The 18,687-nt window shown below is 33.9% G+C and overlaps 1 protein-coding gene across 4 annotated transcripts in view; it reads left to right on the plus strand.

Annotated features, from left to right (window-relative positions):
- Positions 1-18,687, plus strand: part of SNX29 (sorting nexin 29) — a 140,284-nt gene that overhangs the window by 74,417 nt on the left and 47,180 nt on the right. For all 4 annotated transcript variants that reach the window (XM_050713722.1, XM_050713720.1, XM_050713721.1 and 1 more), the window contains one exon: positions 11,569-11,709. In XM_050713722.1, coding sequence (XP_050569679.1) covers positions 11,569-11,709 — 141 coding nt within the window. The remainder of the gene's footprint in view (positions 1-11,568; positions 11,710-18,687) is intronic.

The raw sequence follows: 18,687 nt of genomic DNA on the forward strand, positions 1-18,687 counted from the left end.
TTGGGGATGTTATGATTTTGGGTTATCAGGAAGAGGACAGTTGCTAGAGTCTGTGGAGCAAATACTCAAGCAGTTAAAAAAGGTCTCAGAACATAAAACAGTAACAGAAAAATGCATATTTTTTTAGACTTCTGTTCACTACAGAGGTGTTACGGGGTATTCCCATTCTGGAGTATTCCTTGTGGAGAATTAGCAGATTGTCTATCGTAAATGGAAATATCAGTAGAGGATCTTGAATGAATGAATAAATCTACCCTTGCAATTCATCAGGAATTCCGGGATGAAATAGCTGAAAACTGGTTGTGATAAATAGCTTCTAGCCTGGGTACCAGAAAATTTTAAAGTGGTTAATCTGACACAATATTAAAAAGGGATTAGGGAAATCTTAAAAGAGCAAACTGTTAGAAATCATTAGGAAGGTGATAGAAAAGCAGAAAACACTATTATGCCGTGTGTAAACTCTAGCTTATTTGTGTGCAGTTCTAGTCCTCTCCCCTCTTAAAAATGGAACTAGAAAGAATATAGGCATGGATGGAAAATGATAGATAAAAAAAAAAAAAAAAGTAAAAATTGGAAGCTTTTTCATTTGAGCAGCATATGAGGAATTCTTAGCCTGCAAGAAAAACAACTAACAGGGAGAATACAGTAGCAATCTTTCAAATCCTGAAAGGCATGGAGAGATTTTTAAACTGTTTCAATATGCAGATTAAAACATCTATTGAAACCACTAGTTTGCAGTTTCAAAATAAGTGTGACAGTGGCTTTCTCCACAACATAATTGGAATTTGAGTCTTCTTGCCTCAGAGCTTGCAAATATGCTAAGTTCACATGGGTCTAGGAAATTATTGGGCTAATTAAATTGAAGAAAATCAATCCAAACACAAAAGATGTTGCTTGTTTATCAAGAAATCCCCGGATAGCAATATCTTGGAAGATGGGCAACTTTTCTGGGTATATATCACTATTTTATGTTCATTTCTAAGTGTACTGGATAAAATACATTTCAGAATTCACCAAAGAATATTCTGAACTGTAAGTGTTGAAATCGGTATGCCTTGCAGTAGCTGTACATTGGAAGAAACTTGAAGGTCATGGTGTGGGATTAACCCAACATGAATTGCTCTTGTAATGCTATGATAAGAAGGTATAATGTAGTCCTAAAATGGAAATAACAAGTATGATTAGGAAACCTTTCCTTCCACTAGTGTTCATCTTCTATCTATGCATTGCAAGCTTATTCTAATGTATTCAGAAACACAGCCTTTCTCTTTATACTTACTCTGTTTTGTTTTGCTTCAGGTTTGTATCTTGAATATTGTCTTGCAGTGTATTACAGCTGACATAGTAGTATATTTTGTACCTGAGTAGAGAGGTGAATTTGATGACCCGTTGATATCATTGTTATGAATCAATAAATCATAGGGATTACTTAGGTATTATTGGATGAAATTATCTGTGTCAGGAGCTCAGATTGGATTGTTATAACAATATCTTCTAACAAGAGCATTAGAAAAATTATGGGTTATCTACTTTGACTCCAGAATAAGCTTCAGAGGTTTATTCTCTTATAAAGTTTGTGACAGCTATTAGTAAGTGGCAAACTAATCAGTTATAAACATTTAAGGACCTGTCCACATACAAAGAAACTAATATTTTGTAAAAAGTAACAGCTAAGAAAGCCTAGTCCTTTAAACAGACAAATTTAAATGTTAGGCTTCTTTCTAAAATCAGGGTTATGCTACTCTTCTCTTAACAAACATCCTGTATTCTAGTTAACTATTTTTTTTTTTGATGACTGCTGTTGATGATCTGTGCAGTCTGATGCCAGTCTTTGTTGTGAGCAAGATGTTGATCAGTCAGCCTACCATTAGAAAATAATTTCTTGTCTACTATATTCACAGGCATAAAGACAGAATCCAGATCAGAATTTAAGAAAAAAAAAATTGCATTTACACTTTACCTCTAGGTGGTGATAGTTAGTTGCAGTTTTGTTTAGTGACTGTAAAGCAAGATGGCTATTGCAATAGTATTACTTTGTCGTATTTCTCAACTGTAGAATATCGTGCTATTTGCTGCATACATATGGATTACACTTTCCTGAGAAGTGTACAGCAAATGCCATAATGCCATTAGTCATGCCTTTTGTTGTTATAATTACCAATGGCTGACACTTAAGATAATGAAACAGATTTTGTTATTTTTAAAGTGATACCAGTATTTACACGGCTACTTGCAGTCCTCCTTGTTTGCAGAGTAATAAACATTTCAGGTTACACAAAACAAGGTTAAAGATAAACATGCTAATCAGGCAAGGCTGCTATTATTTGTGTATCAATAGGAGCCCTCCATAGATTATCATCAGTAAACATTCTTTTATTCTAACTTAATTCTTCTGCATCTTGAAAATTTTACTGTTTAATATTGACTGACTGGTATTTTTTTCCTCATGATATTTCTTCTATTACTTTAAGTGATGTTCTGTTTTTCTTGTCCACTTCCTCTCTGAAGGAATAGCAATATACCTTCAAATAGAGGGGGTTTCACAGCATCTGAATGCTCCTGCTTAATCAGAGAGAATACTTCTCACAGAAATGCAGCATTGAGGAGGTGGAGAACAGTGTCTGGAACTAGGAGCTTTTGTGGGGAGAGTGACCAGCAAATTCCCTGGGTGAGAGAGCCAGCAGTTTCATAGCGTTGGCAAGGTGCTTCTTCAAAGTCAGAAGTCTTAACAGTAGAAGACAATGCATTGACAGTTTAAAAAAAAAAAAAAAAAAAAAAGAAAAAAACACTTTAAAAAAAAAGGGAAAGAAAGTTGAAAAGTATGCAAAGAATTGGAAAAAAAATTAAGTTCAGACTTGATTTTCATTTCCCTCATAAATGAGGAATTCAATTACTTTAGCAGCTGTGGTAGTAAGCAGGCAAAAAGGAGAAAGAAGAGTGCAGTCTTCTAATCATATTCTATCTCAGAACAGATCAGGGCAAAGAGAGAAGAAAATGGCCTAGAATGATTGGGAAAATTTGAGAGAAAGATATGGTTCATGGCGTTCTGAAAAAGAGAGTGGTTTCCTAAGCCAAAAAGGTGAGTGCACTACATTTTCCATAATGGGACCTGAGGATATGTCAGCGAAGCATGACAGTAGGTAGAGGAGAGAAAGCTTTAAACAGCTGGGATGGAGGGAGTGTACAATGACAAGAGAGAACATCTTGGAGAGAGAAGAAAAATGGTTTTATTTATAGCATGTTTTTATATTTATTTATTTTTTTAAAGGAAGCCATAATACAACTTAATGTACAGATATTCCTATAACAATTCTAATCTGGATGCAAAAAATACTAGGAAAATAAAAGTAGAATTTCTGTTTTCAAATTACTTTTTACCTGAGAAACAAAAACATAGTTTATATTCTCTATATATCCAGAGTAAGTAGCACACATCTTATTTACATACTGATTGGTAAGATATCCTTTTTCCCTTGGTCAGAGCACCCAAAATCTTTTACTTGGAGAACAGCCCGTCAGTTCTGTCATTTACCTGTATTCCGTTCTGCAGAAACTTCTTTCACTGCAGTGGTTACCATGCTTTGCAATGACTATATGGGTGCCTCCCTGTGGAATGGTGCTAATTATTTTGGGGTATTAGAAGTAATATTTCACTGTCAGAAAGAGCTGATTATGTTGTTATTTGAGTGAAATCTACTCTGATTTGAAGTGTTAAAGATAAAAATATTGATTCCATCCAGCAAAAGCATAGGTAGGCTTCTTTTGTTCTTTATTGCCCAGTCACTTTAGTGCTGATATGGTGAATAGCAACTGAACTGTGACTACAGAAACACAGTGAGCATAATTCTGCATGTATATAAGTGAGCGGAAAATCCTAAAAAGTATAACACTTTTCTGTCTAGTATGACAACACTGGTCATTTTTAAAGTTCATGCTTTGTGCATTCTCTCATATGCTTGACATTCCTATTGCTTGTGTTTATGAACTAAATACCAAAAAGTTGGTTTTAACATAGCAAATAAAATACATTATGGTATCTTTAGTCTTTATGCGAGAAAGTATGTAGTCTTGTAGAGCTACAAGCTTATTCACTTTAATTGCTATTATGTCTCTGGTAACTGTGCACTAGAACCACAAAATGCTGCTCATATCACAGCTGAGAAGTTTCATTGTTCTGTTAGTTTTTCACTACTGCAGAAGTTCTGAAATTGGATCACTTTCAAAGATGGAACTTTACCATAAATACAGTCCTGCAGCTGTGTCAAAATATAACTTGCATTTGTATTCATTTCTTCCACTTCTAAGTTAACTTCAGAGAATTCAGCTTGAATTTATATTCCAAACAGAATCCCATTGTCCTGAAGTAAAGTTAAGAAATGTAACTGATTCTTTTTTTGCTATATTCTTCCTGTTTGAACTTACACCTTTTGTTCTTTCTGTATGTTTTAAGTAGAGAAATAATTTTTATAAAAGTGTCCCTAGGTTGAGATACAAGCATCCTCTCAGAAAAGCCCACTATGAAGTAGGAAGAAAAGGTAGTTCCAGTCCTCTGAAAAACATTTCTCTAAATTGTAAATTTTGATCATATTTTCAAAATGTAGTATTCCTGAATAATTATGATGTACATTAAAGTCGAGTGATTAGTTTTAAGAATTTCTTAGCATCATAAACCAATTTTTGAGAAACAGTAGTAGTTACAGAAGCTCATCCTAGAACACGTCCTGCTAAAGTGAATGGATTTCCTTCTTTCCACAGAAAAATTACTCTGTAATTTTTCTCAGGTTACCTTAGCAATACTCTACAAAAGAATACCCCAGGTTATATCAGGTCTATAACTTTCTAAACCAGTAGATAATTTCTTTATATGTTAGTGAGAGTTTTGCTTTATGATTCAGAGCACCAAAATTGTTGCTTTTCAGTTTCTTCTCCCCTTTTCTTTTGTCTTAAATAAATTTAACAGACATTCTTAAACAGTTCTATTCTGTTGTTGTTGTTAGTTTTTTGGTTTGTTTTTTGCTTTTCCCTTATACAGTATGGGAAACTATAGTGGAGACAGTGAAAGTGGTAAGCTGGGGTAGGTGGCTGAAGAGAACATCAAATGCAGATGAGCTCATCTTCTCTTACTACCACCAGCCTTCCATCTTTAATTCTGAACTGGACTTTTAGAAGTCCCTGACTTGTCCTTGATGTTTTCTCTCCACAGTTGTCACAGAAGAGGATGTATTTTTAGGGAAATTTTCCTGACTGTTAATATTTACGAAAGTTGTGAGGATGACAGTAGAATTAAAGTATTTGAGAAGATAATTTTAGTATTTTAGAAGAGAATTTTAGGAAAAGTGTTATTTTTTTGGAGTTTGAACCTGGCACAAAATTATTTTTGTTTTATGATTTTATAGTATAATATGTTATTTCTTAAGTCAACTATTTCAAAGGTGAAAGGTTAAAGGAGATGCCAGCTTTGATGCCAGTTTTGTCTATAAGAAGGGGAAAAGGTGAGATGCTTGCACTTTGAGCTGCTTCTTGCATGTTTTTTTCCTTATCCTTCACCCCCCCTCCACCCCCCCCCTCCAAAAAAAAAAAAAAAAAGTGGTAGAAATGGTATATGGAAAAAAAAGGTAATCAGAGTAATCTGTTGCATATATTTCATAATTGTTTCAAGCTTTCTTGATCCTATTGTGGGAAGGGGGAGGGAAAATTAAGCACATATCTTCCTCCCTGTACAATCTCTTCTCCCATCTCCCACAATGTTCAAGTTGCCAGTCTTAGAAGACACACAAAATCTATTTAATGATGGTTATTCAATCATTGGTTTATCCTGCTGAGTGCTAGCAATATGTTTCTTAAGATATACATGTTCTGTTAAAATTTGCAGGTTTGATTATTAATCTTCTTATCCTTTTTATCTTAATCTTTTCTATCTAAATAGATAGTCCTTTATATGAAGCAAAGATTCACCTCTTCCAGAAACATTTTATAGCTTCTTTACTAACAATGAAAGTCTAGGACGCAAAGAAAAAAAAAAGGGGCAAAGCATCTCTAGTAGTTGATGTCTACTTTCTTCTGTTCTGAGTTCTAAAGTTAATACTATGGACCAGTGGTAGGCCAAAATTAGTGTTATTTAAAAGAAAATGTGAACTTTAACTGGTCAAGGGAAATAGCTCAGTTGAGTTAACCTGCAAATTGGCACTATTTTTTTTTAAATGTTATCTATTTGTATTTGTGCTGATTGGGTTATCTCTACCAAACCAGTTGCTAATTTTTCTTTTTGTTGTCACATGCTTGGGCATTTATAACAAACAGCACAATCTCCAGAAAAACTTTTTTAGTTACTGAGGAAAAGGGAGTTACAAGGACAGTGATACAGTAGAAATAGAGCAGTGCAGCAATATGGTTTGTCTCAGTCACTTTTTTTGTTTTTTAAATGATGGTGCTTAGGTGGCAAATGTCACAGCAGCTTCCTTAATGTAAATAAGGCTCTTTTGCTTTCTTTGTACTGCCCAGCATTTTTTTATGCTCGTAAGAAAAACTATGACCTTGTGTTTGCAAACTTTCTCCATATTCATTACGTCCTTTGAAATGTTCCAAGTTCTCTTGCATCTTGTGCCATTGAATTTTGCACGTTTTATAGTAGAGTTCAACTTCATGCCTTCCCTTTGGCATTACTTTCTCTCCTTCAGAAGTTTTTCTTGCCTCTGGAATGGACATGGGCTCACAGGGACTTCTACTCCGGCAGGCTTGTATTTACGGAGCTCCCATCTACAGAGTACTCTGGCTAGCATACATTTTTCATTGCGTTCAGATCGTTCTACCAGGAAACGTGAGCCCTATTTGTGGGGAAGATTTTATGGTCATTCAGTTTATGGAATTTTATTCCTAATGCTTCATCTGGTATTTTTATAATCCTGAACATCAGTGCAACAGAAGATTCTCTGCAATATCCCTTTCACTATCTCTTTCTACCAAAGGTGCTTGAAAGATTACCAAATACTGAATTGTAAATATACTAATTGATATTTATGCACCCAAAAAGAAAAGTGCTCTCTTGAGACTTCTGCACCTCTGAAGAAAGAATTCTAAGAATTTAATCCAGGAAGCTACACGGGGACCTGGGGCAAGCTGGAATTTTGGTCCGTGTCCTTTCTTTTCGTTAGGTTTTTATGCATAAGTGGTGGTGTCAGCGGTTACTAATTGAAGGTGTCAATAGTTATTAATCTGTTACCAGTGTCTGTTAAGCAGCTCTGAGTCAAAGATGCTGTTGAAGATTCCTTAACCAATTAAAGAAACTTTTATCTCAATAAAACAGTATCATGGAATTAGGTTTTACTCATTTCAGTATAGAATCATTAAATTAGTGCTTTCAAATTGGCACTTCAGTAATACCAATTTATCGGGTAGTTTTCTAAAAAAACAAAACACTATTAAATTACTACTGTTTCAGCTATTTGTCTTCAAATCTTTGACTTCAAATATGTTTGTGATGAGAAAATAGCAGACTAATTCATTATATGTGCTTATTAATTAAATTTTTTCTTTCAGCTGTTGTAAATCATTGCTACGAAAAGGTTATCGGTCAGTCTTTGGGGACCCAGGTGGGAAGTGCTCCTAAATTACAGGCAAAAGCTACTTAATTCATTTATTGATGTACCAGAGAATATTAAAGCAAAATCTTAAGTCTACAATCTAATAACCATGCCAGAAATGATTTTGGTTTGCTCTATAAATGCGTAAAAAGCTTGAAGATTACTTAATTAGGTTAGGAATTGGATGATTTCAGGAAAACATTTGGGCATTTGAAATGAAATGTCATCTGGAATTGAATTTTAAGTGGATCAAAGAATGAGGCCCTGAGTAGTCCTTTAAACTTTCTAGAGCATGATCCTAAAATACTGTTCTGTATTTACATGACATATGTTTAGTTTTTTTCAGTAGCAGAAAGTAGTGTCCCTCTGAGGTGCAGCATGGTAATTTGGGACAAGCATACACAGAAGTCCTTTAATCCACTTCGGTGAAGGGTATGTTAGTATGGTTTAGCTGCATCCATCAGGCTTCTCATCATTACTCACCTCCTGTCTTTCATGTATGACACTCTAGAATATCACCCACAGCCTCACATATATCTTTTGTTATATCCTGTGACTCAGTCCCTTATGTCTCAAACCTGTTTTTCTCCAGTCCTCCATATTTTGCTCCCTGTTGTCTATCTCTTTAAATTTTCCTTTTTAAAAATCCAAGCATCTCCATTTCCCCTACATGCCCCTTGTTTCAAACTCTTTGCTTCCCTCTGATCCCTTTGTCACTCAAAGTCCCCCTGTCCACAAGAAGTTAATTATAGTTTGTCTGCTTTTGTGCTGAGATCACTGGAATTGCTGTTGTGAGCTGGGGATGAGTCGGCTCGACTTGCTTTCTTTGATTCCTGCCTCGGTAATTACAGAGCTGGTGGAATGTTTTTGTGACTAGAGCAATGGGTTTCTGCATCTGCCCTTTTTCTCCTTTTGGCCCTTCCTTGGGAAGAAGGGCCATTGAGTTTGGAAGCAATACCTGGTTAGAGATTTCTCAGAGGCTTCTTGAACAAGTTGCAAGGAGTATTTTTGACTCAATTTTTCCATCTGTTCAGTAGGGATAAAATTATTCTGCCTCACCTGAGTAGTTCTGCAGTGTTTAGATATTCAATGAATAAAAGCTACAGTAATTTTTAGATAGTAGAGGCAATTTGGGGTTATTGATGTTGTCTCCCTATGCAGCAAGGAAACTGTTCCTAGGGTAAAATGTGGCTTAAAAAACCTGGAACCTTTCTCTTGCTCAGAAACTGAGGATCATCATCACCATAGCATCTGTTTAGTGTATTCTGTAATTAGCATCCACAGATTACATTGATTTCCCATTAAACGATCACAAATGAAATTGTGGATATGTTGAAAATTATGGGAATAGATCTAACTACTTTTAAGACATCTCAAGGTGCTTGATTTTGATTGTATTTCAAATTTTTGACTACAAAGATAATTATTCTCTGTTTGTCCTGTCCTTAGGTTGTATGATTGGTATTTCATTTAAATGAGGATAACTGCCTGTATGTCTTGTAGGACTAAATCAGAATAAGTTTGTCCAAGCAGTTTTATCTTTAGGATTTACTTTGTTTGATTTACCAATTGAATTTGTGTTAAGTGTTTTGAAATATGTTGGCTTGTGAATAGTATTCCCTTTTGAGATAATAAAACTTTAAATGTGTACTAAATCATGAACTTCAATATGCCTTTCATAGTCTATTATACAGTTGTCAATAAATTGAATATGGCACAGAGTTCCAAATGTTGCATTTTCATGCTTTATTGTCTAAAAGAAATCAATATCTATGTACATAAAAGAACAGGAAGAAATTTTATCTAAGAAATTAATATGTGTTTTTGCAGTACTTAAAAATTGCAATTATAGTGTACTGGATTCCTTAATTAGTGAACTATGGGTTACACTTTAACAGGTAATATTGAACTGCATTATTCTCTGAATCACATGTGCAAAGATAACTGCTTAGTTAAATTATGATTTCTATATTAAACAATTTGGTTAAAAATGCTTTTAACTTTTTTTTGTAGTCTAGCTGAAAAATTAATTTTGGGAGTGTAGACAATTTCAAACAATATACTGGTCATGAGAATAGGCAGAGAGAGGTTATATCTGAACAAAGAGTAATTAAAATAGTGTTTATTATATTAATAGAATTTTATTCTACCATTACAGTTTGTTTTTCTATAGTAATTTACAGAAATCATGCAAAATACTTGCATTTCATATTTTCCATCATTTTGTTTAGAGGTATACTCAGTTATTATAAGACAGTCTTGTAGGTGTCTAATTATTTTCATCCTGGCTTTACTTTCAAAATTAAAATCTGTATACTTCTTGCAGACTTATTACAGGGTCTTTATCATTACATGATCTGAATTCCTGTTGCCAAAACCAGTTTATTTTTGTTTGTGTGCGTATATAATTCACACAATACTGTCAATGTCTAACATTCTGAGATGTGCCAATTTTGGAATTACAGTCTTCATTTTTGGTTATAATCATGAAATATGATGAAATGATGTACAGTAATGACAAAAAATATAGTTGTTATCCAATAGACTCTGATTTTATGAATATTTCTTTCAGTGAAATACTATAATTTGACAGACGTATGATATCTGTTAGAAAATGTTGCATTTTGTTACAAGAAGACAGAATCCTCCTATTATTTGAGAAACCAGGTGTCTCTAGAGGTGAGGACCTTAAGATCTCTTAAGAGGATCTTCTTAAAGACTAAACTAAAGGAAGGCTACATTCACCAGACACCAGTAGATCTCCTCTAAAATACCATGAGTCCTTAGTAAAATTTTGTGTTTGTTTTTTCCTAAGGACTCAGCAAATCTAGAAGACAAAGGCCAGGTGAATGATTCAGTCATCAGGAAAGGTTTCAATTCAGAGGTGGCATCAGACATCAAAATACAAATTTCAGTATTTCTAATATTACTGCCCACTCTTTGTAGGATGGTCAATTTCTTGAATTACTCCTTTTTCTTGGAGAAACAAGGCAATGTTATATGATCAATACTATGCCAGCTTAATTTATGATGCAAAATACTGAGATTATTAACATGCATACAACACACAAACACGCCTATATGCATGAGAATGAGCAAGGTACAGATTCTACTGAGGAAGCTAAGGAAAACTTTACAGAATCAGAGACTCTGGACCTTGAGATTTGATGCTTGGCTTATAGTTTCTGACCTGTGCTGTTTCAGCATTTTTAAAAACTGAGATCATTTCTGTAGAGGTTATTCCCTGGTAATGAATGAAATCTCAGATTTCAGTAAGTACATTTCACTTCTGTATGAATTTTTCCTAGAGAATGTGACTATTTAGCATATAATTGGTAATATGCTCATGAAATAATTGAGTGGAAAAAACCCTACAGAATCACAAAAGCTACAGCTGTGTTAAATTATACTTAATGTCCTATAGAAGCAGAAAGAATGAATTGTGTATATTTTATAAACAATAAGATTTCTAGTTTATTTTTCAATATAATTTTTTTTAGAAAGTAAATTAAGTTTCATACTTTGAATAAAATTATATTACGCAATTCTGATGCTACAAAGCCAATTTACAAAGTTGAAAAACTGTGTTGAATACATAGACATCAATTTTATAGTGGTATTGAATTATTTTTCCCTTTGCTCACTGGCCAGTAGAATACACTGGAAACCATGGTAACAAAAAGCACTACTGTGGTTGCCCCGGAGTCAGCTTAAAATGAGCAGGCTATGTTTTTCTTGATTAATATAACAACAGGACAGAAAGAGGGAAGGAGGGGGAAGAAGGGAGAGAATTAGATTAATGACCTGCAGCAACAGAAACAGCAAATGTACAGTCAGAGATGAACCTGTGGATAAGTGATCCTGGAACTTCTAGTACTGTTGCAAAATGAATGTGAAGATATTATATTGTGAAGCTTTAAAGAGCAAAGGAGGTACATTACTTCAATGGTTTGGCTTAAAATTATTTTCTTCCATGTCTGTTTTGCAGGTTTATATTAGAATAAAGGATGATGAATGGAATGTGTATCGAAGGTATGCAGAATTCAGAAGCTTACATCATAAGTTACAGAATAAATACCAGCAAGTAAGGACTTTTAATTTTCCACCAAAAAAGGCCATTGGAAACAAGGTAATTAAAATAACTCACAGTATTGGAAAGAAACCTTTCTTACACACACCACACACACACAGGGGTGGTTATGATAAATAATTTTTGCACCTGCTATATGGGCAAAATCTGCAATATACTTCTAGAAACCAGTATAGAGTGAGAAGTAATCAAAGTAATTCATCTTTACATGGAGGAATGATCTGAAAATTAAATTTAACTATCATAAGTCAACTATTTGAGATTTAAATCATGCTTGTGACTGTAAAAACTTTTTTATAATAAATCACTCAGTGCTTAAATCAGCATTCCTTATATTAACCATTTTTTTCCTTTTATATCGGATTTTCTCATTTTACATATTTTTTGCCTTCATATCATCGTCCTTGTATCAAATATCTAAGAAGTACCAATCATAATGAACAGTTCAGTCATTGAAGGAAAGCTGAGATAATCATTATAATACCCAAAGATCTTCATGACACATTTGGCTTAAGACCGCATTAATGCTTGTATTGTTAAAATGCCAGAATCATTCTAATTATATCTGTGGCAACTTCGTCTATGGAAGAAAAATCACCATCATTAATTCATACAACATTATTTCATATGAAATAAAATTTCAAAAACAAATAGAAAAAATGATGCTTGCAGATTTCTTAGTGGCGTTCGGACTTGAGTGAGTATGGATTGTGAATGTTTATAGATAGTAACTCTGCTCTGAGTTAAAATGAGTTCCCAAGTGTTCCATAAAAATGAGTAGGTGAGCTTGGCACACATGACATGAAATGAGTAGTAATGCACATGAACTGGAATAATAAGTGATATATGTTTATGTGGAATTCACCAATAAAATCATAGATCTGTTTGCTTGGCATAAGTGAAGTCCAGAGTTAAAGTAGTGTGTTGTCTACTAACCTAGTAAATGAAAGTACTTAGAACTTTTCTGCTTTTTCATGTATTAGAAGATTAAGCACTTTTAATTTCTAGTAGAGTTTTGTAATTAGAAACAATGTATTTTCCTCTTTGTTACATAACTCGTTCTCTTTTTTTGAAGTGATACCAGCCACTTCAGTAAATTAGGAAAGCCTTCCTTTAAGCTTATTTTAAGTTTTTCATCCTAATTACTTTAAATACTAATTGAATTATAACTTCAGTTACGTAACTGATATGTAGAAAACAGTTGAGCAACTCAAAAAATTTTGCATTGCTTTTTCTTTCAGTGCTTTAGCTTTGGGTCAAAGTTCTCCCTTAATTGTGCATAATCCCAGAATCACTTTTCATCATACCAGGTCTCAGAAAAAGTATCTGCTCTTTGGGTGCCATCCATTGTACTCCTGGAAGAGTACTATCATGAGACATTAGCCAACTCTAAGATTGTCATTGAAGTTGCCCAGGGAAGTGGTTGGAAGTATTCAAAAGACGTATAGATGTGCTTAGGGACGTGTTTTAGTGGTAGACTTGGCAGTGCTAGGTTAAGGGTTGGGCTTGATGATCTTGGAAGTCTTTTTAAACCTAAATGATTCTATGATTCTAACTTTCAGTACAGGATGAGAGGTTTATGCAGGATCTTACACATTAAAATATTTGGTAATAAACATGGGAAGAGATATTGTCACTACTAACTACTTTTGTTTCAATACTGCTTCTTATTTTTAATTTTTATGGGCATTGTTGTCTGTTTGATATGTTGCTAAATTTCAGAAGAGGTTTTTTTCTCTCTAATCTTAGTTATATTTTTTAAATAGAATAGCAGCTGTCTTCACATTTCTAGATTAATCAATCCAATCTTAAATTAGTACCTAAAGAGCGATTTTGTAGCTAAATTCTGCTAAAAAAGCATCTCTGAGTTTAGATCAGTCTATGGCTTTCATATTTTCTACAAATCCTCAATATTGTTAGATACCCAAATAGCATATTGATAAAACAGTCGTCCATGTGTAAATTCATAATCATGGCTATTTCACAAGTTTTGGAAAATGGTGTTGTGTGCTTTTATATCCACCAGGTCTGTACCTGATTGATGTTACTCATTGCATCTCTGTTTGTGAGGCTAGTGAAGGTGATGTGCTCCCTTGAAATTGTGGCATTGAAAGAAAGAGCTTGTGTTGAAATCAACACCTTCCTTGATACCCACACTAAGTTTGGTGTTTAGGTATATGCCTCAGGTTTAGGGAACCTCCAGGACCACAAGAGGACCATGTTCCACAGGATGACCTAGAACCATTACTGCATAGTAACAAAACACTATCCGCTGTTTTACTATGCAAAAAATTGGAGCACAGAGGAGGAAACTTAGCAGAGGACAGTAATGTAGAAAAGACTATGGAGAACTATTTATTTTCATTCTTATTTTCTTGCTTACTACAATAGAAATCAGGGAGATCATGTTCAAATACAAAACTGAAGTTTGACAGAGAAAATGCCAAACTCAGTATTTCAGCTAATTTAAAAATTGAGAAAATGAAATATTTTTTACTGCTGATATGTTGTCATCAAGTAGCAGTGAAATCTGAAAATATTTAACAATTAACAAATTGTTAAAATATTTAACAATGTTTAACAATCATAAGACAATAGATTAAGAATCTAGTATTCTTATTAATAGTTTATTCTGTTTTTAATGTATTTGTGCCTTCTGCTTGTTAGCATTAAGGTAGGACAAATGATCTTAGAGTTCATTTTCATGATCTTTCAACAAATTATGTAGAATTAGAAACTGGCTTTAACACTTGAGGAAACGTTTAATGTACAGAAAACTGTCTTAATAAAGTCACCAATTAGTAGACAGTGAACAGAGAAGAGGAAAGAATACTGCTGTGGACAAGTAACCTTTTTTCAATTACAAAGAAGTGTGTTTATTTGGCTTTCAGGTTGTTAACCTTATTTTCAGTGTCTCAGTTTAATTTGCATGTAGCAAATTAGAACTAATGTAAAACAATGAAAAGAATAATTTGATTTATAAGTGTTGCTTTGAATCAAATCTGAACAGTTAATTACCAAAGTGGATAAACTGATAGGAAATCGTAACAGTAATGCTTGTAAAACTTGATGTATTTTCTTACTTACTCTAGTCCCCATACTGTGTATTTTCTACTAATGATCTTTCAGTGCTGCTGCCAAGTAGTTGGCAAAATCTTTATAAGTAGTCCTTGCAAGAATAAATATTCTTCCTTCAGTTTATTGATATTCTGAGCAAAACCGAGAAACACTTGTTCTCATTACATGTGTAAGAGAAATGTCACTGTGGAGTTACTCATACATGTTTGTACTTTGCTTTTTTTAAAACTGCAAATCTTTTTATTCAAAACTTATGAACTGTATTTTTATCATTTGAACCATTTGTTGTGTAATCTTAAAACATGCTGCCCATGTATCAGCCTGGTTGGTGGTTTCCTAAGTATTTTATATGCAGCTGTATATACCAAGACTTGTAATTTCTAACCATGGTTTTCTTGCAAGAAATAGATCTCTGCATTTCAGCTTGCCTTCAGGTACTTTGGATCTTTTGAATTCATATTTCCATTATTGCAGTTTAAGTTTTTGTTGTGACTGCTGCCTTCCTGCCAGGTTCTTAAGGGCTGAGGGACTGGTTTGGTTCCACAAGCATTTCTAGGTCTAGAGAATACTGAGTTCGTGAGTTCATGAAGACAAGCTTCATGCGATCATAACACTTCATTGCAAAGGGATCCCTGTATGCTTTTATATAAAAATATACCCTTTTTTTTTTTCATTTAAGATGAGCCCAATTTTCTTGCAGTTAACTTCTGACCTCTGTTGGTGCTGTGTTGGTGCCTTGCTTCTTGAACTGTTGCTTTCAATCTAATGGTTAAGTAATAATACGTGAGTACTTCCTGAGTCAATTATTCCATTTTTTTTTTGAATGTTGCAATGTCCTTAAAATCTCAGCTGCTACTTCGTTAAGTGTTAGAATTTGCCCAATGCAGAATGGGATTTAGTAACTGGATAAGCATCTAATTATCCTCTTGCAAGGGTATTATTGTCCTAGTAGAGGACATATCAAAATAGAAATGATTCTTTGCTCCAGTGAAAGATGTGAATTCAGTGATTGTCTAAATGTGTAGAAATTGAATCAGGTAGCTTTCTGCTGAGTGCTGACTTGACTGCATGATATCCTTTGCTTTCCTTTAAAATGTTGGATATCCAATATGAAAAGAACACACAGCACTTTTCTGAGATTAGAAGAGTGACTTTGCCATGACTCCTCAACTGCATAGGAAGAGCAATACAGAAATCTAAAATAAGTTTTCTGTCTAGGAGAAAATGCTGGGAGCAACATCATTCATCATTTTAGCCTGTGCAGCTGAAGTCTGTGAGCTCTCAATAGCTTGTTTCATGCCCAAACATCAGTTCAATAAAGTAAATTTGTGTCCCTCTCACCCCAGTAACTAAGCTAAATGATAGGCTGTTTCATGTATGTAATTATTTTTAAAGTTTGTCAGTATTATGTGTATGTATCTTAAAAATATCTATTCATATATTCACACAAATACATAAATATACACATGTATGACAACATTAATGGCAACATTTAGGAGATAGGTGAAGGTAGTTTCTGGAATATATTTGGTAACTCTGCAAATTCTATTCACCAGGGAATTTATCTTTCTCCTGTTTGTCAGTGGACGTCCTGTCTCTGTCTTTATATTAACAGTGTAGACGGCTTCTTTTTTTTTTTTTCCCTGCCAGCACAGCTACGTTTTTTTTTCCTGAACAACATCTGGTCTGTTTGCATGTTGCTGAAGATGCTGAAAAGATATAGACAGTCTCCAGAATAACTGTGTTTAGGGAAAAAAAAATCTTAGGGAAGGATGTAATTTAACTTTAGGCTTGGGTGGCTTTGCACCCTGATTCAGCAGGGCACTTCAGGGCATCCTAAAATTTAAGTACATCTGGCTTGCATTGAAATCTAAAGTACAGATGTATGTGCTTTTGTACTTTACGAGGTTTAGTAGGTCAGAGAAACTATTCTTTGTTAAAGTAGTTTGTCAAAGTCAAACTGTTATAGTGACTTGTGACTTGGAAAGCAGAGAAAAAAGCAGAACTTCTAGCTAATGCCTTTGGGCCAGTGGGCTAAATAATATTTCTTAGTGCGAAGCTGTGATACCCCATGTCTTCACAGAGAATTAGTAGAAAATTATGACTTTCTGTTGCTTCAGAAATAGAATACATTTATTTAGGGCAGAAAACTTTGGAAATGTAAATCCTTAAGTTATATCTTAGTAATTTGAAGTTGCGGATTACTTTTACTAATGCTTACTTAATTTGATTTTTGGATGTTGTAATATATATGCTTAAATTCTATATCATTCTTGATTTTCAAAGTGATTAGATTTTGGTCTTCAGCCTTCTTAGTGGAACTAGTTATTACAGTTATTTTCATCTACTATCTTGCTGGTGGGTTTTAGAAAAACTATAGATAATATAAATATGGCAGACATGCATTTTCTGTAGCTTGATTAAAAAGGAAAGAAAGAGATCCATTTCTGTTGTGTTCAAATCAGGAAAAACTCAGATCAATTTCACATATTTAGCCATAAATGTTAATTCCATAACAGTGATTCTGTAGTGATAAAGGAAACGTTGTCCTTTAAGCTCACCATGTTACTTTCTAACTGGAAAGTTCAGTTGACAAAGATGTATAGCCATGCAGATGAAGTTAATAAAGTCCAATTTACAAATAGGTAACTTAATGGAAGTACCATACAGATAGAAATAAAAAGAACTTCACATTTGCCATAATTAAGATTTCTAGACACAGCACATCTCTTTTCTGTCACTGTTGCATGTGCATCAGTGAGGACTACAGAGTATTTCAGATTTTAAGTCTTGGGTGAAGTGAAATCCAATTCCATAACTTATATTTCTGTCATGCTTTTCTCTTGAGATTAGAGTCACCTTTAAAAGAATCATCACAAGGAGCACAGTATAGGATATGCAGTCCGAATTATATAATGTGGCACATGAAGCCTGTTTGTAGCTACTTATGTCTGTTAAAGTGAGTTACAATACCAGCCCCAACAAAGCTGGGTAGCTTTTGTTGTTAGTTCACAATTTCTGGCTGCTTGTGTAACAAAATACATTTTTCCTATGAATTAATAAGGCAAAAATGTAAAAGAAGAAACAACTGTGGTATGACTAAATGTGATGTAAATGTCACTAAGACTGTGTATTATAACAACATTTTATTATAAACCAGTTGAATCAAAATAGTCAATTAAATTTGCTATTGTAGTGTAGTATAAGAAGAGATGATACAGTGATGCCAACAAGTACTACATTTGTTAGAGATTCAAAATAAACCTTAACGGAGGAGGAGCAATTCCCTTTCCTAGGAGGAGAGAAATGGCCATACTGATTCAGGCCTGTGGTCAAGCCAGCCATTTTCACTGTTGGTGTCCAAAGTGGATTCCTGGATTCACGCAGATCCTCTGGGTTTTTATCTGGAAAAGACTCACTTGATGTTTTATGTATAAAGCACTTAAAAAAAAAAAAAAAAAAAAAAAAAAAAGAGAGAGTTCAGTTTTTCTTCATTTCCATTTTTTGGCCATATCACTATCTAAGAGAAGAGAAATAAGTCAATAGGAAATGGTTAGCGTTTATATTACAAATACTTTATAGCAAATGCTTCATCTTGAAGTTCTGTGCTATGAAATGTCTGGGTTACCTAAAACTCAGCTTGAAGGCTAAAGCTAGCACAGTGCATGGCAGTATATTTTATTTTTAGTGGTTTAATTTAAAAGATAAACAGTATGACAACTCTTATGCATCTCTTTCAAAATGTCTCACTGAATTCATATGTGCATGTAGGTGTTCACTTGGTGCTTATGTGTAACGTTTCATGGGAACCGTGAATTGAGTCTTTTTCTTTTCAAATTAAAAAAAAAAAAAATTGCTGTTGAACTTTAGTTAGAAGGAGCACAAAATATTTGGTATCTATAAAATAAAGTTTTGCCTCTGAAGGGTTTTCTTTTCCCT

This window comes from Cygnus atratus, chromosome 15 (assembly GCF_013377495.2).
Source record: "Cygnus atratus isolate AKBS03 ecotype Queensland, Australia chromosome 15, CAtr_DNAZoo_HiC_assembly, whole genome shotgun sequence".
Classification (NCBI taxonomy): Eukaryota; Metazoa; Chordata; class Aves; order Anseriformes; family Anatidae; genus Cygnus; species Cygnus atratus.